This window comes from Coregonus lavaretus, assembly GCF_964263955.1.
Source record: "Coregonus lavaretus genome assembly, contig: HAP1_SCAFFOLD_533, whole genome shotgun sequence".
Lineage (NCBI taxonomy): Eukaryota > Metazoa > Chordata > Actinopteri > Salmoniformes > Salmonidae > Coregonus > Coregonus lavaretus.
In genome coordinates, this window is record NW_028157083.1 from 21,910 (window position 1) to 43,023 (window position 21,114).

The 21,114-nt window shown below is 45.7% G+C and overlaps 1 protein-coding gene across 1 annotated transcript; it reads left to right on the forward strand.

Annotated features, from left to right (window-relative positions):
- Positions 1-226: 226 nt before the first annotated feature.
- Positions 227-10,668, forward strand: LOC311125836 (sodium/potassium-transporting ATPase subunit alpha-1-like; the record flags this gene model as incomplete). Its single annotated transcript, XM_084199868.1, is given in 22 exon segments — positions 227-302; positions 305-327; positions 1,098-1,223; positions 2,012-2,071; positions 3,020-3,223; positions 3,362-3,475; positions 3,565-3,699; positions 4,306-4,423; positions 4,531-4,799; positions 4,909-5,352; positions 5,613-5,805; positions 6,543-6,718; positions 6,810-6,946; positions 7,118-7,268; positions 7,374-7,542; positions 7,643-7,797; positions 7,974-8,097; positions 8,250-8,395; positions 9,039-9,169; positions 9,575-9,676; positions 10,140-10,231; positions 10,437-10,668. Coding segments are annotated over 22 exon segments (3,174 nt in total). The 3' UTR covers positions 10,466-10,668.
- Positions 10,669-21,114: the final 10,446 nt, after the last annotated feature.

Sequence of the window (21,114 nt, forward strand, 5' to 3'; positions counted from 1 at the left end):
ATGCACAGTTCCCCACAGCCTCCATCTTAACCTGTGGATTTACATGTGACACCAAAGGTCAAGGAATTAATGTGCTGTGACGTTGTCCAGTTGGAAGGCGGATAAGATGGCCTCTGGGTCAAAGTCAGTATTGTTTGTTATAATTGCAACAACCAACACGCCACCGCACAAAGGCTCATGGCCTTGGTTTCTATACTGGCAACTTATGTTTCATGTGTGAGAATGAATGTACAAACACAGTTCTCTATGCGCACTTCAACAGCTTTTCGTGATATTATTTAGCTTCAAAGGTGCAGGATTTCTTTCAATCAACCAACAAGTGAGAAAGTAAGTACAGCAGAGAGAAAGAAAATTATCTTTATTCGTTCATTGTTCTTGTTCTTTTCCATTCCACTACACACTGTTATTACTGTCAACTTCTTTTCCATTCCACTACACAATGTTATTACTGTCAAGTTCAGACAGATTCTTTCTTTCAGGGGCCTTGTCGTCAAAATGACCAAGCTGTATAGGTGAAGGTTGAATAAATAAATAAATTACATTTCACAGATCCCCCTCCTTCTCCCCAACCCCTCCCATCCTCAGCCCCCTCTCCACTCACCTGCCTCATTCCTCCTGTGTACCTCCCCTTGGGCAGGTAAACCAGTCGGGTATATAAATATATTCAAACCTGAGTTAGCTATCCAGGGAGCTCTGGGGTGCCTCGAGACGTCGAGAAAGCGAGAGAGAGACGTAGACGTGTAACAGGTGGAGTTTCTCAGGATAAGGAGCAAGTATATTCTCTTTACAAACCACTGGGATTGAGAGTCCTAGGACAGCAGTGCAAGTATGGGGCTTGGAGTAAGTCTGGATTACACTTTTGAGTATCAGGATTTGGATTTACTTATATTGTGTTCTTTCAACTTTAAAAAATATGTTGTTTTTTTGCAGTTCATATTAAACGTTTAGCCCTCGGTTCATGGCTGCTTCTTAGTTTGTTTTATAAAGTTCTACATGTTATGAAGTTCTAAATGTACTCCTTATCTAAACCCTGATTAGGAAAGAGGCACATTGATAGTTTACACTTTCTCATCATTAACGTACCTTTTGACATACAGAAGGGGAAAGATGATTATAAGCTGGCGGCGACCTCAGAGGACAATGGAAATAAAAAGAGTAAAAAGGAGGTGAAGAAAGCAAAGGAGAAGAAGGACATGGACGATCTGAAAAAGGAAGTTGACCTGGTGAGGAAAACTGGTTATGTATTAATTGACTAATTCAATTAATCGAATTTAGTAGACATGAACAATGCACATTAATCCATATGCAATTTTCACATCAAAGCACTTGAGTTGGCTGCAAAAATTATTTTAATCCGTAGTCCCAGAGATTATTAAAATAGTATGATATAGCATAAAAAATGTCATTATTTTCTGCAAGAAAATACTTAAGTAAACAGGAAGCCTATTAGTCTCTGTGGACCAGAAAATATGCAGCATACAACCTTTCAAATGTGCATCAAGCTCTTTTGTTTCTAGATTTGTATTTGGGTACTCATCTGCATTTGAATTTCCTTGCTATTACTCTGCAGTGAGTCTTGGAGGCCGTTTTAAAACCCCAATAGCCTGTGTTTAAACTTTAGAGGAACAGTAGCCTATCTTTGGAAACAACTTGTTTTTAAACATGCAGGAGAATAAAAACGTACGTGTGCACTGTGCAGTACTCTTTCAGGGAAGGAATGTGAACCAAACAATTCCATCCGTCATACAGAAACGCATGACTTATCTATGGTTTATATTAAAATTCGATGCAGCATGACCTTATCATGCCTAGGATCATTTCAAATTGTTTGAGGAATGTGTTTCATAACTATGAATGTTCTGCATATACTTTCGCCATGGGGAAAAGTTGAGAGAACTCCCTAGTTCAACAAGCAACTTTCTTTCTTTCTTTCTTTCATTCTCTCTCTCTCTCTCTCTTTCTCTTTCTCTCTCTCTCTCTCTCTCTCTCTCTCTCTCTCTCTCTGATTTAGGATGACCACAAGTTGACCTTGGATGAACTTCACAGGAAATACGGCACAGACTTAGCCAGGGTGAGTGAGTGTATATGTGTGTGTGTGCATGTGTGCCTTTTAAACTGACAACCAGTTGGATCTGTTGCTCCTAAGGATTATTGCTGACTGTAATTTGAAGAGTATTGAGGTCATGGAGGTTACGGCACGAGGTCATATCGTAGGTAGAACTATCTACCACTGAATCTTTGCATATGAAACATATCTATATCTTCCTAAAGTTTACACAGAGTTTGGAGTCAAATATATATTTTCCGATAGTGTGACTCCCTTCACATTATTATTATTATTATTATTATTATTATTATTATTATTATTTAATCCTTTATTTAACCAGAGGTCACATTGAGATTTATGTCTCTTTTACAAGTGAGCCCTGGCCAGGAAAGTGGCATACATAGTAAATACAACATAAAACACAACATAAAAACACAAGTTAAAACGGTGCATAGTGCATATGGATGAGACTTTTTCCATATGTGTGACAACAAGTCAGATACACATGAACCATTTTAAACAAGCCATTGGATAGGCCTAATGCAGGGCACACAATTGGTGCAATATCTTCAGCTTTGTGTGGTGTACAATTAGGACAGGCCTAAACATTATTTTGTGTGGAAAGGATAACAGTTAAACACTATTTTGGTGATGGAGCATAGATAATGATCTGTTGATATTTGATCCAGGGATTAAGCAGAATTTCCACTACAAGGGCCACATTCACACGGGAACATTGAAAGCACTATGTAGTGATGAGGGGCGAGGTGGTGTGTGTGTGTGTGGGGGAGGGGGGGGTTAGCTTGACAGATTTTCTTGCTGACACAAGGGGAGGGGGAAGTTTTGAGTTCCATAGGTAATCACTCTACTACCTCTTACTCTACCTCTTGCTCGTCCCTCTTCCCTCCCTCCTCCTTTCCCTTCACTCTACCTTTTCCCTCTCTCCTTTTCTCTCATCCCTCCCCCACCCAGGGTCTAACCTCAGCTCGGGCTAAGGAGATCCTTCTTCGCGATGGCCCCAACACCCTGACCCCTCCTCCCACTACCCCTGAGTGGGTGAAGTTCTGCAGGCAGCTCTTTGGCGGGTTCTCCATGCTGCTATGGATCGGAGCTATGCTCTGCTTCCTGGCCTACGGAATCCAGGCCGCCTCCGAGGATGAGCCGGCCAATGATAATGTGAGAATCATAGAATTCTGAGATAATTTTAGACTTAACAAAAACTACGATGCCTCCAGTGCCTGAAAGGGTTTTCTCACTTAACCGTAACGTAATAGTCTCATAGTCTTTCTGCCTCTTCGTTTCTGTCCCTCACAGTTGTACCTGGGTGTTGTACTCTCTGTTGTCGTGATTGTCACTGGCTGTTTCTCCTACTACCAAGAGGCCAAGAGCTCAAAGATCATGGACTCCTTCAAGAACCTGGTCCCACAGGTTAGACTTCTGCCTTTTCAAACACCTCTGAGAAGAACTTGATTATATTGTCATGTCTACGGATTGTAATCCTGTCACCTGCCTTGTAGCAAGCCCTGGTTGTCCGTGACGGTGAGAAGAAGAACATCAACGCTGAAGAAGTGGTAGTTGGAGATCTGGTGGAGGTGAAAGGTGGAGACAGGATCCCAGCTGATTTGCGTATCGTCTCTGCCAGCGGCTGCAAGGTGGGTACTTTACAATCCAAGATCATGTGTCACACACGTAGCCTTCCAAAAACTTCGGTCCGAACTCAGTTAGGCGAACCGAACGAGTGTGCTCGCATACTCCCTTAAAATACCTAAAAGACCAATAGTACTGTTTGTCCATTTTGAGACACCGTAGGCAGTATACACTTTCTCAAAATAGTCAGAATTAATGTAAGATAATTCAAGAAATCTGTCTGAAATGTTGTAGTTTTTGCTAAGGAGATCTTAGTCGCACAATCTAACTAAGCTGTTTTGTGCAGTATTTCTCAAGTGAAAAAATTTGCATGAAAACGAGTCGTCTATCGTTGAACAACAACAAACACTTCATTGAGGAATTCCTACTGTTGACCAATGACCGACGAAGGGGCGTAGACTTCGGCTCCCGAACTTCGGCTGGCCTCGAGAAAAATGTTGTGTGCACGAACAGCCCCCAAAAAACTTGCTGAAGACCAAAACGAATAAAAATGCCTCAAAATGTCGTCATAATATATGACAAGCTGTTCTGAACTGTTTCGGATGGGAAGCATGCGGACACCTTTAGTGTCATTCAATGTTGTATTGATGCAATTCTCTTTTCCCACTCAGGTGGACAACTCCTCCCTCACTGGTGAATCTGAGCCCCAGACACGTACTCCGGATTTCTCCAATGACAACCCCCTGGAGACGAGGAACATTGCCTTCTTCTCTACCAACTGTGTTGAAGGTAAATAACTTCTGTAACTAGCCGTAGTGATTGAATAGTTCAAATAACTTTAAATGTATCGCTAAGACATTTTGTTATTCTAAACCATATTCTCCATGTTTTGTCAGGAACTGCCAGAGGTATCGTCATCAACACTGGTGACCACACTGTAATGGGTCGTATCGCCACCTTGGCCACGAGTCTGGAGGGTGGGAAGACGCCTATAGCCAAAGAGATTGAGCACTTTATCCACATCATCACCGGTGTGGCCGTCTTCCTGGGCGTGTCTTTCTTTGTCCTCTCCCTCATTCTGGGATATGGTTGGCTGGAAGCTGTCATCTTCCTCATTGGAATCATCGTCGCTAATGTGCCAGAGGGTCTCCTGGCTACTGTAACTGTGAGTACCGATGAAGAGTCATGTTTAACAAAAACTTTAGTCCTAACAACAAAACTTATTTTGTCTCATTGTTGATTTTTTAACTGTCTGCTATGGCTTTCTATCGTAGGTGTGTCTAACTCTGACTGCCAAGCGTATGGCCAAGAAGAACTGCCTGGTGAAGAATCTCGAAGCTGTTGAGACCCTGGGCTCCACCTCCACCATCTGTTCCGACAAGACTGGAACCCTGACTCAGAACAGAATGACCGTGGCTCACATGTGGTTCGACAACCAGATCCATGAGGCTGACACCACAGAGAACCAGAGCGGTACCTGCTTCGACAAAAGCTCTGCCACCTGGGCTGCCCTGGCTAGAGTCGCTGGCCTGTGCAACCGCGCCGTCTTCTTGGCAGAACAGAACAACGTACCAATCCTCAAGAGAGATGTGGCTGGTGATGCTTCAGAGTCTGCCCTGCTGAAGTGTATCGAGCTGTGTTGCGGATCTGTCAAAGACATGAGAGAAAAGTACAGCAAGATCGCTGAGATTCCCTTCAACTCGACCAACAAATACCAGGTAACCACATGCGCTCTTTGTAGTATCTGTGGGTTAACAAAGGGTTAAACTGAGTTGTAGAAGGTGGTGTGACTTAAAATCAGGATGGATGGCTTTTCTCAATCAGCTTGGAAATGCCACTTTGTATCGACATCCAATAAGTTGCCAGAACTTTAGTTTACCAGGCACTGTAGGCTACTCACTGGTCATTGCCTGCTAATTTAAATTTAAACTCTCTTCATGGTGTCATCTGATCAAAAACCAATTCATTTCGCCCCTAGCTCTCCATTCATAAGAACATCCTGGCCGGAGAGTCCAAGCACCTGCTGGTGATGAAGGGCGCCCCTGAGAGGATCCTGGACCGCTGCTCCACCATTTTGATCCAGGGCAAAGAACAGCCTCTGGATGACGAGATGAAGGAAGCCTTCCAGAACGCCTACGAAGAGCTGGGAGGGCTGGGAGAGAGAGTGCTCGGTAACAGGGCACACGCCAATATGGGATAATATGCATTCAAAGGTTTTGGACTGAATGAACAGACTAGAACAGTGGTATTTAAACTTTTTCAGCGGGGACCCCATTTTTTCCACCAGAATTTATTGTGACCCCACCCCAAATCTAATGACATAACCTTAAAGTGGCAATCTCGAGTTGCTACATCCATTTTTTGACTTGTAAATTATTGATAAGTACCCATTGAATAAATGCCTCATGAGCTTAGTTTAACTGTCGTAAACCATCATAACCCAAAATAACCCAATGTTTGTAAACAAAGTAAATGTAAACAAACACTATATAGCGTCAAAATCATTTTGATATCATGGATGGTCAATCCTTGCATCTATAGCTCTGTCTATGAGGGGTATCATTTCTCCAGCCCCATCCCTCAGCTTTTTACCGAACCAGGGGTGTGGAGACCGCTTTGTTATTGTTTCATCTGCTGATTGCCGCTTTAAAATTGGTAAATGTCTATTTTTACATCAACAACTAACCTTCAATTCATTACATTTTCAAAATGAAAAGAAATCAATAAAAATATTTACTCCATAAATAAACAATATATTAAAATGATCTTTCTCAAAACCATTTGTATACTGTCCCATACAATAATCTGTACTCTTTATTTATTTGCGACCGCAATGCAGTTCGACCCTGACTGGTCTAGAACATGCAGGATTGGTTCTAGCGTGTCACTGACTCTGTGTCCTTTTCAGGTTTCTGCCATTTCCAGCTCCCTGATGACCAGTTTGCCGTAGGCTTTGACTTTGACTGCGAAGAGGTGAACTTCCCCACTGAGAATCTGTGCTTCGTTGGCCTAATGTCCATGATTGACCCCCCCCGTGCTGCTGTGCCTGACGCTGTGGGAAAGTGCAGGAGTGCTGGAATCAAGGTATGGCATTATCACACTAAACACAACTCTTCAGTCAATCCACATAGCAGCCACTGTGATCAGACCACTCCTCTTCCCTTCCTTCCATTAGGTTATCATGGTCACTGGTGATCATCCCATCACTGCTAAGGCCATTGCCAAGGGTGTGGGCATCATCTCTGAAGGAAACGAGACTGTTGAGGACATTTCTGCTCGTCTGAAAATTCCAGTTTCTGAGGTCAATCCAAGGTATGTTGCAGTTTGTTTGGGATCATTTCAGTGTATGTCATCATACTATCTACACTTAAAGAGGAGTGACAGAAACATTTATTTAGCCTTTTGGGGGCATCATCAGAACATACCAATACAAGCCCCTATATTTAGCTTGTATTTTTTATTTTCCATCTTTGTACCCTCTAGAGATGCCAAGGCCTGTGTTGTCCACGGTGGAGAGCTGAAGGACCTTTCCGGCGAACAGTTGGACGACATTTTGGCTAATCACACTGAGATTGTGTTTGCCAGAACTTCTCCTCAGCAGAAGCTGATCATTGTGGAGGGTTGCCAGCGTCAGGTACTATTTTATTTAATTAATGCATGCTCATGAGTCAGTCAGGATGATTGCATCTTACTTTTGGAATTTCTAACATCTGTAAACACCTCTCTTACTTATCCACAGGGTGCTATTGTGGCTGTGACAGGAGATGGTGTGAACGATTCTCCGGCTCTGAAGAAGGCTGACATTGGTGTTGCTATGGGTATCTCTGGATCTGACGTCTCCAAGCAGGCTGCAGACATGATCCTCCTGGATGACAACTTTGCCTCCATTGTGACTGGTGTTGAAGAGGGTAAGAGAAGCTCTGGCGATGACCATCAATCTGCTGGGTTTTTCCATCCTTCTCTCATCACCCTGACTATCCCGTCCCCCCATCCTCTATTTCCCCTCAGGCCGTCTGATCTTTGACAACTTGAAGAAGTCCATAGCCTACACACTGACCAGTAATATTCCAGAAATCTCACCCTTCCTCCTCTTCATCCTCGCCAACATTCCACTGCCCCTAGGAACTGTCACCATCCTCTGTATTGACCTGGGAACTGATATGGTGGGTCTTTCAGATGTGGATACTCCTCCTTTGTGAACAATCTGATCTTGTGTTCTGGTGCATTATGAAGAACAATGCATTTTTTTAGAGGTTGTTTGGAAGGTCTTTGAACTAAAATCAAAGTTACCAACAAAATGTTTCTAATTTGGATGATCTTTCCCATCATTACCTTCAAGGTCCCAGCTATCTCCCTGGCCTATGAAGAAGCTGAGAACGACATCATGAAGAGACAGCCCAGAAACCCCAAAACTGACAAACTGGTGAACGAGAGGCTCATTAGCATAGCCTACGGTCAAATCGGTAAGGCGTTAATTTGGCCCTGCTTCTGTTTTGCCTACCTTTACTGGGTCTTGTTGCGTTGTATGTTGACCAGTCAGTTTCATAGCACATTAACAATCTGATCAATGTCTCTTCATTGACAAAAATACTCTCCTCATTTTTACTCTCCACAGGTATGATGCAGGCCACAGCCGGTTTCTTCACATACTTTGTGATCCTGGCTGAGAACGGGTTCTTGCCCATGGATCTGCTGGGTATACGTGTGGACTGGGACAACAAGTTAATGAACGACTTGGAGGACAGCTACGGCCAGCAGTGGGTCAGTACACAAACACCGCTCTGCTTTTTGCTGTACTAACGGATTAGCATTGGCCTTTTTTTGATGTCATAAATTCTCGATGAGAGCTTTTTCAATCTCTCTCCCAATTTTTTTGTTTAGTTTATTCCAGTATACATGGCAGCTAAAAGCTGAATTGCTTATATATAAGGAAATTCAAGATAACAAAATAAATCAGTAAATGTGATACAGTATCAAGAAAGTTGAGAAGTCATGGATGGGATCACGGATCAGGGTTGTTGCACAGCTTGCATTTCAGATAGTCAGCAGAGGAAATATCGATGGTCTTGAGAAAGACAGAGCATCTCAGTCACTGCTAGGGATTCAGACAGACAGGTCCGTAGCCTCAGCAGTGCACCTCACAGTCCCTAACGTCTTCTCCGTGCTTTGGTCTTCATAGATAGCTTGCTACTAGTCCTCCAGAACTACCATTTGTGCAGCACCCTCTTGTGGATGCCACTACTGCCGCTGGCGCACAGGCTCACCGCATATTTGGTAACAGAGTAGTCAGCAATCGTCACTACTGTAATGTAACAATGTAATAATTATGTCCTCTCTCTCTTGTTTTTATCCATATGTCTCTCTACACACTCTCTCTTTCTATGGTCTACAATCCATCCTTCAGACATATGAGCGCAGAAAGATTGTGGAGTTCACCTGCCACACAGCATTCTTTGCCAGTATCGTAATTGTACAGTGGGCCGATTTGATCATCTGTAAGACCAGGAGGAACTCTATCCTTCAGCAGGGAATGAAGTGAGTACACACATCTATCTTTGTGGTCTTGGTCTAGGTCTGGGTCCTAAGAGGTTTTTTCTTAGGATTGATCTTCACTACTCTGCTCTTGACTTGACCTCTGCTCACATCACCAGAATCAGAATCAGCTTTATTCGTCAAGTACATTTACACATACTCAGCATTGTACTTAGTGATATGGTGCTGTTAGCAATAGACAGCATTAGAGACAGAATACAGACAGAGCAATTTCACAAAATTGATAAAGTGTGCATAAAACTGAAGAGTAAGAGTGAATTTACAGAGAGGATATACAAATGTACAGTATAAGTATATTGTAGAGAACCAGGACTCAAACCCGGGTCCAGCGACTGTCAAGCCAGCAATTTAACCACTATTATTATTTTGTTTTTCCTCCCACCTCAGGAACCGTATTCTCATCTTCGGACTGTTTGAGGAAACCGCCCTGGCTGTCTTCCTGTCCTACTGCCCTGGAATGGATGTCGCCCTCAGAATGTACCCACTCAAGTGAGTAGACCCATCAGATTCTCTTCTGTATATCAGCTTGGAACAAAGGTCACCACTGTTTTAAAAGATGAGTGGTAAAATGGATGTATATTACAATGGGCGGAGACTACTGTGGCCTCAGGATCAGTTGGGGTTCACTAGTTAGCTGAAGTGTAATGGGGTTTACTGCCCAACCAAGAGAGGAAACACCATTTGACATTTAGGGGCCCTGTAGGCGCATTACCGCCCTGTTTTACGCTCAATTTAATATCTTTATTCTTTCCCTTCTCTCTTTCCTTCTCTCTTTCCTTCTCTCTTTCCCTTCTCTCTTTCCCTTCTCTCTTTCCCTTCTCTCTTTCCCTTCTCTCTTTTCCTTCTCTCTTTTCCTTCTCTCTTTCCCTTCTCTCTTTCCCTTCTCTCTTTCCTTCTCTCTTTCCTTCTCTCCTTCCTTCTCTCCTTCCTTCTCTCTTCTCTCTTTCCTCAGGCCTTGCTGGTGGTTCTGTGCCTTACCCTACTCTCTGCTCATCTTCCTCTATGATGAGGGTAGGAGATACCTCTTGCGACGAAACCCAGGAGGTAAGTGCTCAGAGACTATGGACGAAAACAAGCTGTTAAGATAACGTCAACAATTTTACATCAAAGTTAATTATTGTGTAATAACATGACAATGGCATGTAGGATTGGGAATGCCGAATTATTTAATTTGTCTCATGGAGATTTTCAGTGGCGAGATGAAATCTAACAAATGTTGTTCTTCTCTCTGAATGTTCTCTTCTTTAAGGTTGGGTGGAACAGGAGACCTACTACTGACACAAAGAGGCTATCCCCAGGATCACTCAATGTCACTCTGCTGCTGCATCTCAACCAACAACATTACACTACATTTCAATCTGCTACATTACCATTTCATTCAATGAACACTGCGATGATGCACTGAGCTACATTGAGGAGTTCTTGATTGTGATAATGCAATTTGGAATAAACATCACTTCAGCACTAATGCTTAAGACTGTATTCATTTTTTGTTGTCTGAATTATTTGGTTATGTGTTGGATTTAATGTAAGACATGTAAGCTTAGATTGTGTTTCATCTATGGGAGAAATAACCTATTATAGTTGCATCTTATTTGTTTAAAGTAACTGGCTAGTGTTTGTATAGTTCTATGAAATATGACTTATCATTAATTACGATATGAGTGAAATAGTTTTTCCTTCCAAGAAATTGTATTTAAGTATATTAAAAGGCAGCTTTTCTGTGTTTGAATAGTGTGGGCGTACTCCAACAAAAGAAAATATTAAACAGCTGATTTGTTACAGGAGGGGGTCGCAGTTCCGGAGCGACCCACTAGGTGTCATCCTCCGACAACCTTAGGCACCTCATCACTCACAGTCGGGACTAATCATCATCCTATTGTTGTCACCTGTGTCTATCGGTTCACCTGTGTATTTATGCCCTCACTTCCCTGTGTTCCCTTGCTCAGTTTTCTCTGCTAGATTCTCTATGTCCAGCGGTACTGCTCAGTGTCTGATCGGAGATCTATGTACAGGTACTTGAGAAGTGTTCTCCCTGTTTCGTTATTTGTTTCAGTCTTAGGTAGTATTTCATATTTTGGCTGTCAGACGGTTTTTGGAGACTTATTTGCTCCGCCTTTCTTTTATCGTGATAAGTCCGTTATTTTGTTTTTTGGCTTCGGGACCACCAGTAAAGATCCTTGATTCACCATCTCTGCCTACTGCCTACTGTATATCCTGCACCGCACCTAGGTCACACCTCACCCCAAACCTTACAGAAAACGGAACCAATTTGGACCCAGCGGAGGCAGCACAGTATCAGAGTGCATTGGCAACACAGAGAGCTTTGCTGAACCAACACGACCGCAGCCTGCAGCAGACCACCGAGAATCTCAGCCAGCTTACATCCGCCGTGCAGAGCCTGGTGGACACACAACCAGCCCCAGCAGCCGGTGGAGCGGAAGCCGCGGCAGCGGCGTCTTCAGGCTCGCCTGCGACATTGCGGGAACCCCGACTACCATCTCCGGAGAGGTATGACGGACGTCCAGAGGGCTGCAGGGAATTCCTCACCCAGTGTTCCCTGGTATTCAGCCTACAACCCTCCTCCTTCCCGATGGAGCAGGGCCAGGTAGCCTACATCATCACTCTGTTGACGGGTCGGGCCCTTTCCTGGGCTACCGCGGAGTGGGAGAGCCAAACTCTGGCGTGCGCCGACTCCTACCAATTCACCCGGGAGCTACGCAAGGTGTTCGACACCTTTCGAGTGGTGTCGGGGCACTAGGCTGGGAGGTGGCTCATGGCCTATCGGCAGGGTGACCGTTCGGTGGCGGACTACTACGTGGAGTTACGGACCCGGGCTCGAGAGGCAGGATGTGAGGAGGCCGCCCTGGTCGTCCTTTACGCCCAGGGGCTATCGGAGGGGATGAAGGACAAACTCTTCTTCAGGGAGCTGCCTGAGCGACTGGATGACCTCGTCGAACTCTCTGTGCGGGTAGACAATCTGCATTGTGAGAGGGCGCATGAGAGAGGGATGATGCAAGGCGCGCCTTCGCGATCCCCTATCAACCTGGAGGCTTTCCGCCGATTCAGGGAGGAGACACCTCAGGAGGAGGCTATGCAGCTGGGGGCTGCGCGCTTGTCCAGGATGGAGAGGCAGAGGTGTCTGCGCCAGGGCCGTTGCCTGTACTGCGGCTAGGCAGGTCACCACTGCGACTCATGCCCGGAGAAGCCGGGAAACGGGAGGGCTCGCTAGTATCGGGAGGGGTGCTAGCGAGCCGGAACCAAAACCCCAACTCCAGAGACTCCTGGACTTTTCTCCCCATCAGGGTTCAGTGGGCCCACGCTGCGCGTCGGGCGGCGCTTAACGGGCCTCGGTCAGGTCTCAACATCAGGCCAACCGCAGGCATCGCCCGGCCCCGGTCTTTCGCCCGGGACAGTATTTCATATTTTGACTTATTTTCTCCGCCTTTCTTTTATCTTGATAAGTCCGTTATTTTGTATTTTGGCTTCGGGACCACCAGCAAAGATCCTTGTTTCACCATCTCTGCCTACTGCCTACTGTATATCCTGCACCGCACCTGGGTCACACCTCACCCCAACCCTTACACTGATTGGCCAGCTCAGCCAATATGCCAACGTGATGTCATGGTATGTGAGGAAATAGCAAGCATATTTTAAACCGTCTGTTTGAGGTGGGGGGTAGTTGTGTGTTTTTCTTCTCTAATTTATGCTTTGGCCACAGATATGAGTGAGTATACAACGAGTCAACAAGGTTATTTGGGTGTGAGTTAATAGAATATTAACTTTTAAAAGTTAGATTTTAACTTCACAGTTACTTTTAAGGTCCAACACAGACGTTTTTATCTCAATATCAAATTATTTTTGGGTAACAATTAAGTACCTTACTGTGATAGTTTTCAATGAACATGGTCAAAAAGAAACTAATAGCTTCTAAGCAAAGAGCAATTTCTCAACCAAGAATTTTGCTAGGACTGTCTGGGAGTCGTCTGAGTGGGGAAAACTGAAAACTAGCTGTTATTTACTTTCTTATTGGTCTATTAACTAATTTACCACCTGGTAATGTCACCAGGCAGGCCAAAACTCTATCCCACCAAAACAGGCTGAAATTTCAGGCAGTCTTTTCAAACAGCTCTTACACTAAAATGGCATTATCATTATTTCATAAATTCACAGTTTTATTCCAACTTCATAGTGTGGAAAAATATATAAAAGATAGGACAATCGAGTGTTTGACTGCACTGGGCCTTTAAACCCTTGAGAATTTGGTATTGCACATGTTATTCTCTGTTGAAATTCTGAACACTGTTACCCTCATTGAACTGTAGGATTCCAAAACACCTAAAATAACATTCTAAAACTCCCTCCATATGGTTATAGATAGAAAACACAAGGCCTGTGCCACAGATTCAGTGGTCCTCTGTAGCTCAATTGGTAGAGCATGGCGCTTGTAATGCCAGGGTAGTGGGTTCGATCCCCGGGACCACCCATACGTAAAAATGTATGCACACATGACTGTAAGTCGCTTTGGATAAAAGCGTCTGCTAAATGGCTTATTATTATTGCTTTGTTTTGATGCTGACAACAGCAAGGTTGAGGGTATGTTAAGTAAATATAGGTTGTTTTCGGTAATGGTATCTGTTAGCTGACCATTTTTACATATGATTACTAGGCCAGACAAACAATGAGAGGGTGGAAATATGAAAACATTGCAAACAAACATGTGAAATCCATTCAAGTCAAGCCAAATACGGCTTCAAAATCATACGAGTCATACGGAACACATGCACACAATGGTGTAAAGGTATTGGTATGCTAAAGCTATTAATCAAGGATTCCATCTGGCCGTATTTGATTACCCTCTCTCCTCTGTTTGAGCCCCTATCCTCAATTATCTTAAGGGCCTGTCTGACTGAATAGTATTCACTATTGACCACACTAACACAACCTTGGGCTTTAGTGATAATAAACTGGGCCCGCTCTCTTGTGCTATCTCTACATTGTTTACTTTCCTGTAAAGTACACCCAGTCACTGGCAACTATTTTACACTGTCTTGGACAATGGGGGTCAGAGAGTGGGGGTTTGGGGGGGCTAGAACTAAGAGAGGGTGAGATGATGGTCACCACTAAGTCTACAAAGACCAGAGAATCAGTGGTCTCAGTTGAGGCCTTGAATGATACAGGAGGGATGGACAGTACAAATGGATACAAAGGAAAAGGAGAGAGGTCCATTGTTGGACGAGGAAAGCTCCAAACTGGATACAGGCTTTATTATCCAGTTCTGAATGAGACATGGGTTCATGGAAAGTGTAGTGCTTTATTACAGGCTTTATTACAACTTTCCAACCTCATATTCATTATCTCCAGCACCATACCAGTGTCTACATACTGTATGTGAAAACGGCACGTTTCTATGATCTGCGGTTAAAAATATAAGAAGAAAGGTTCTAAGGAAATGCTCTGTGACATCACAGGGTAGGATTAAAAGCAGGGGTTGGAACCAAAATTACTTTCCAATCGTTTGGTTCTGAAAAGAGAAAAATGTTTCCTGTTCTGTTACACTGTTTCCGACCAGCAAAATAAAGTTCTGAACCAGTTCAAAGCAAAAATAAGTAACGGTTTACATTGTTCCTTTCTGTTCCTTTCTAAACGTCGGAAATAGATTTTTAAAAACATTTAGCTCAACATTAAATGACTTCACCAATCAGTGTGGATAGAGCAGCTTGCTATGGAGCAGGCAAGCTATAGTTATTTACATGCATTGGACAGACAAGTGTAGGGCGCGAGATGCGACTGAAATTTTGCGGGTGGAGAGAGAGAAATCGAGGGTGGAGGAGGAGGCTTGGCTTGAAGCGCTGGGCATCTTGTTTTGACATGCATTATCTGAATCAGGACCACATATTATACCTACGGAGGAGCGGCTTCTATGAAGGAACTTTTAATGTCTTTGAACTTCCGAGAGTTGGCTTAACGTTGGACCAGAGCTAGCTAGCTAGCTAGCCAACTGTCACGATCGTCTGGGAGAGAAGTAGACCAATGCGCAGCGTGTTGAACGAACATACTTTAATTAGTTAAAGTGTAACCATAATACAAAACAAGAAACGACTCGTGAAGTCCACGGTGACAATGACCGAACACGGAACAAAAACCCACAAACACCAAGGGAAAACAGACAGTATAAATATGGCTCCCAATCAGAGACAACCAGCCAACAGCTGACACTCGTTGCCTCTGATTGGGAGTCACTCAGGCAAACATAGAATACACAACCTAGAACACCCAACATAGAAACAGAACACATAGAATGAACACACCCTGGCTCAACATATAGAGTCCCAGAGCCAGGGTGTGACAGTACCCCCCCCTAAAGGCGCGGACTGCGACCGCGCCTCAACAAGAGCAAAACAGGGGAGGGCTGGGTGGGCACACCTCCTCGGCGGCGGCTCCGGCCCCGGCCTTGCCCACCACCCTCCAATAAACCCCCCATAGCGCCCCTGGTCCGGTCTGGCCCCGCTGGCTGGAGCTGACCTGGACGTAGCAGGAGCGGCTAGCTTCAGCTCCGTTGTGGAGCAGTTGAGCGGTACCTGATTTGGCACCGATGACCCAGGCACGGGTTGTGCCAGACTGACGACGCGCACCCCTGGCTTGGTGCGTGAGGCAGGAACTGACCGGACCGGGCTGACGATGCGCACCCCTGGCTTGGTGCGTGGAGCAGCAACGGGCCGGACCGGGCTGACGACGCGCACCCCTAGCTTGGTGCGTGGAGCCGGAACGGGCCTCACCGGACTGACGACTCGCACCCCTGGCTTGGTGCGTGGAGCCGGAACGGGCCTCACCGGACTGACGACTCGCACCCCTGGCTTGGTGCGTGGAGCCGGAACGGGCCTCACCGGACTGACGACTCGCACCCCTGGCTTGGTGCGTGGAGCCGGAACGGGCCTCACCGGACTGACGACTCGCACCCCTGGCTTGGTGCGTGGAGCCGGAACGGGCCTCACAGGACTGACGACTCGCACCCCTGGCTTGGTGCGAGTAGCAGGAACGGGCCTCACCGGACTGACGACTCGCACCCCTGGCTTGGTGCGAGTAGCAGGAACGGGCTGGACCAGGCTGACGACTCGCACCCCTGGCTTGGTGCGAGTGGCAGGAACAGGCCGGGCCGGGCTGGCGACGCGCACCGTAGACTTGGTGCGAGTGGCAGGAACAGGCCGGGCCGGGCTGGCGACGCGCACCGTAGACTTGGTGCGAGTGGCAGGAACAGGCCGGGCCGGGCTGGCGACGCGCACCTTAGACTTGGTGCGTGGAGCAGGGACAGGCCGGGCTGGGCTGTCGACGCACACCGTAGGCTTGGTGCGTGGAGCAGGGATTGGCCGGACTGGGCTGGCGACGCACACCGTAGGCTTGGTGCGTGGAGCAGGGACAGGCCGGACCGGGCTGGCGACGCACACCGTAGGCTTGGTGCGTGGAGCAGGGACTGGCCGGACTGGGCTGGCGACGCACACCGTAGGCTTGGTGCGTGGAGCAGGGACAGGCCGAACCGGGCTGTGGAGACGGATAGGAGCCCTGGAGTGAAGAGCGGCCACAACCCGTCCTGGCTGAATGCCTACCCTCACACACTCTGTGTGAGGCATCCGCACAGGACGTACAGGGCGGTGTATCCGTAACCTGGTGGCCTCCAGAATCCGCCCCTCTTTTGCCTCCGTCAGCCCCGTCGTCCATGCCGTGTGCCCCCCCCCTAAAAAATTTTTGGGGTTGCCTCTCGTCAGTCTCACTCCATGGCCGGCGATCCTCCCATGTCCAGTCTGCCTGCTCCTGGACATGCTGCTTGGTCCTAGTATGGTGGGTTTTTCTGTCACGATCGTCTGGGAGAGAAGTAGACCAATGCGCAGCGTGTTGAACGAACATACTTTAATTAGTTAAAGTGTAACCATAATACAAAACAAGAAACGACTCGTGAAGTCCACGGTGACAATGACCGAACACGGAACAAAAACCCACAAACACCAAGGGAAAACAGACAGTATAAATATGGCTCCCAATCAGAGACAACCAGCCAACAGCTGACACTCGTTGCCTCTGATTGGGAGTCACTCAGGCAAACATAGAATACACAACCTAGAACACCCAACATAGAAACAGAACACATAGAATGAACACACCCTGGCTCAACATATAGAGTCCCAGAGCCAGGGTGTGACACCAACAAGCTTGTGTGTGCAGAGCGGCACCAGAAATACAATTTTGTAGTTAATAAATCCAATGTGAAACGTGATAACTATAGTATCCTTAACTAGCATTGAAAAAGTTAATAAAAAATCTCTCTCCCTAATTCTGAATCACGCTTGTAATGTCAGTAGGCTACAGTAACCTATACTTCGGAGGGGGATGGGCAGGTATCCTACACACACACACACTGGCAAAGATTTTCAGCTGGCAGGCAGACACTGAAATAAGTTTCTGAGTGACAGAGTGAGGGCTTTGCATAGGCGCTTTGTTGCATTTTTTGTGAGACTGAAAATGCCCGGAACGTAAAATAACGTTATTAACTGGTTACCATGCTTTCAAAATAACGGTTCTGTTCCAGAACAGTATAGATGTTCCTCGAAAAATTTAGTTTTTTTTCCGGTTTTCTGTTCTGTTCCCTGAACCGGTTCAAACCCATGATTAAACTTTATTTTTATTTATTTTTACAGTGATTTTCAAAACCTGCAACAAGTTTCTAGACAGAGGGAGGGTATGTTCTTGTTCTCCACATCACCGCAAATCTCATAGTGTTTGAAAACCAACTATTTATGACATAAACAGGTAGAACTTTTATACCAACGGATACCAAATGAAATGGCCCATGGCAGACCCAGCAAGATGCAGTAGTCTGGGTATAGATCCGGTAAAGAGGACAATGGAACGCAGACCATGGGGGATTGGCACACATTCAACAAATCGACATTTACATTACTTTTTAGTAATTTAGCAGATGCTCTTATACAGAGCAACTTACAGGAGCAATTAGGGTTAAGTGCCTTGCTCAAGGGCTCATCGGCAGATTTATCACATAGACATCTCGGGGATTCGAACCAACAACCTTTCAGTTACTGGCCCAACGAGCTTAACTGCTAGGCTAGGATACTCATCAAATCTGTCATGATTGATGTATTGTAACAGGCCAGTTTGGATATATTGGGCTGTTTTCGCTGCATAACATTTATGAGTCGTCCATTTTCAGGTTTAGAAGACGTGACTGCTAAATGCTAACTCCCATTCGTATAATCTGGTAGCATAGCTAGCATAGAGAAATCAGTGGAATAGCCAAAGTCGTTTTTAACTGTAATGCAGTGGATTGGTGATAATGACATGAACATGTATCGGGGTTGACATCCAAACAAGATTGTACTCAGATTTTTACCTCAAAATAGTGAGAAATACACATATAAACAATAGCCTAAATGTAGGCTAATTTTGCTGGGGGGCAATGAGGAGATTCAGGATCTTTCCCTCACAGCATCTTTCCCCCACACGTTTCCATTACATTTCCATTGTTTTGGTCAAGTTCCATTGACCTCTCTACCACATGTATTGTGCATACCCTTTCCTGTCCCAGCTGTAACCACCAAGTGTGTGGTGATGCCCAACTCACGCAGCACAAATATCCCCCACAGTCAACCCTTTAAATAATGCCTAAGATGCTGCCAGACCTCTAGTGGAGTGGGTGTGTACACCGCCAGGTAACTGTTGCCCCTTGCTGGCTGCCATATGCCAGGGAGATAGCCTCCACAATCCAATGGGAGAGACGCTGCTTAGAGAGCCTTGAGCTGGATTAGCAAAACAGACAAAAAGCTGGTCACATAACCGGATATCCCGGGTCCGCTCAATGTACGTGCGCAAATATTGTACTGGACACAAGGCATGTAACTGCAGTTGCTTCTCAGAGCAAATGGAGGAGGCGAAAAGGGAAATAGCTCAAAGCTAGAGACCTGTAGGGCATAATCATGACCTTTGGGGCGAAGGCGCCATTAGGATGCAACGTCACCTTAGAGTCGCCAGGGGCCACGAGCAAGGAGGATTTGTAGGAGAGGATCTTCAGATCCACAGACTCCAGTGGTTCAAAAGGGGGCCTCAAACATAGCATCCAAAACCAAACCTAAATCCCAAATGGGCAAAATAGGTTTAGAAACCCGTATGAGACGGCACACACCTTTTAGGAACCACACCGCAAGGGCTAGTGGCGCCATCAATTCCCACATGACACGCTGAAATAGCCGCCATGAACACTTTCAAAGTGGAGAATGACCAACCCTGCTCAAAAAGCTCATGTAGGGACATTAAAATGTCCCCATGTGCACTCTGAAAACAAACAATTCCTTTATTTTGCACAAAAGCCCCAACGCCTGCCACTTATACGGATAAAGAGACGACAATGCACATTTTATCGTGACACACAAAGATCTACGTCGGCCCTGCCCAACATTTCCCATATTCGGGAAGCCAGCCAGGGGTGTAGCCTCCACTACTGAGAGAGAGGGCCCCACCTGGATAGAAGATCTGCACCTGAGTTGAGGCAACCGGGGACATGCGTTGCCCTAAGAGAGTGCATGTGCACGCACTTCTCCCCAGCAATAGGGAGCGAGCCCCAAGATTAAGAGGAAGAGACTGAGTCTCCCCCCATCGCTTGATGTACGCCACCACTGACATACAGATAAGAAGTTTGCTCCGACCAAAGACCCAATCCATTTCCGCATCCCGCAACTCAGACTCAGCCGAGGTACGGGCACCCGGGAGAGGAAGTCACTATCGGAAAGACCAAGCCCCCTCAAGAATGCTATACGATTGTCAAGAGAACCGGCGCCGTGGACTAGGGGAAGCGGGCAAGCAACTGTAACTGACACCGTCCGAGCATGCACCGAGCCGAGACATACAAGACAACAAACATTACTATATTTGTATTCATTCAGGCATTGTTGCGACCCGAACCCAGCTTGTTAGCCATCTTAATCTCATTGCTACAAGAAGCTAGGAGAACAAATACAAAACTCCAGCACACAATGTCCAGGGTGTGAGCACACTCTACCACAAAGTCAGATTGTCTTGTGTTCCAAAAATGTTTGTTTTTAGTAGCGTGAATCGTTCCTGCTCACATCGAGGTGAAGAGCAGAAGAATTGAAGGAATTAATCTGAACCTCGGGCTTATTACCTGTGGAAGCCGAGGCTTCCAGCGAGGTGCGGATTTCATTGGCCTTGTCAGCCGTGATTTTATTTCTTCAATCGAAGTCGCGAGAGTGCTACTCCCCATAGTTGTGTTGTACCGAGAGTACCGACTGAAAAATAACATATTATCACCTGCTGTTTGATGCATACAGTGAAAAGGGAGCAACTTAAACCAAAACAATGGTGTTGTTATATGAAAGAAAGCCTGGATTTGTTTGGATTTGTGTATGGGTCAAATGCAAAGCTGACTTAGATCAGTCTATAGGCCTACTAGGGACAGCTTCATCCTACTCTGAGACCAACGTGTTGACTGGTATTTCTTCCCCACTAGGGGGCTTTATGCAGATAAAGAGAGAGGCGCGTCCTCTCGCTCGCTCCGCAGCGACAGGAACGTGATAGTTTCCATGGCAACTCATTTATAGGATCGGGCTCACAGCTTGTATATACAATTTGAGATATTTTTAGTTCTGTCTTTGAACATGCACACACACACACACTGTGCCTGAGTGTGCTGCTGTCTGTCCATCTGTCCATCAAGTCTCTCCAAGTAGAATTCATGCTAATGCTTTCAAGCAGCTTCTTGGGTACAACAAGCCCTAGATGATACTGTACATCGGCATAAATCATGAAGCAAAGTCTTGTGTATAAAAATATTAAATTCAATATAATTAGCATTTCGAAGGGTTTTTCTTCGACTTTAGTTGACCTGTCACTGGTGGTGGAAATGT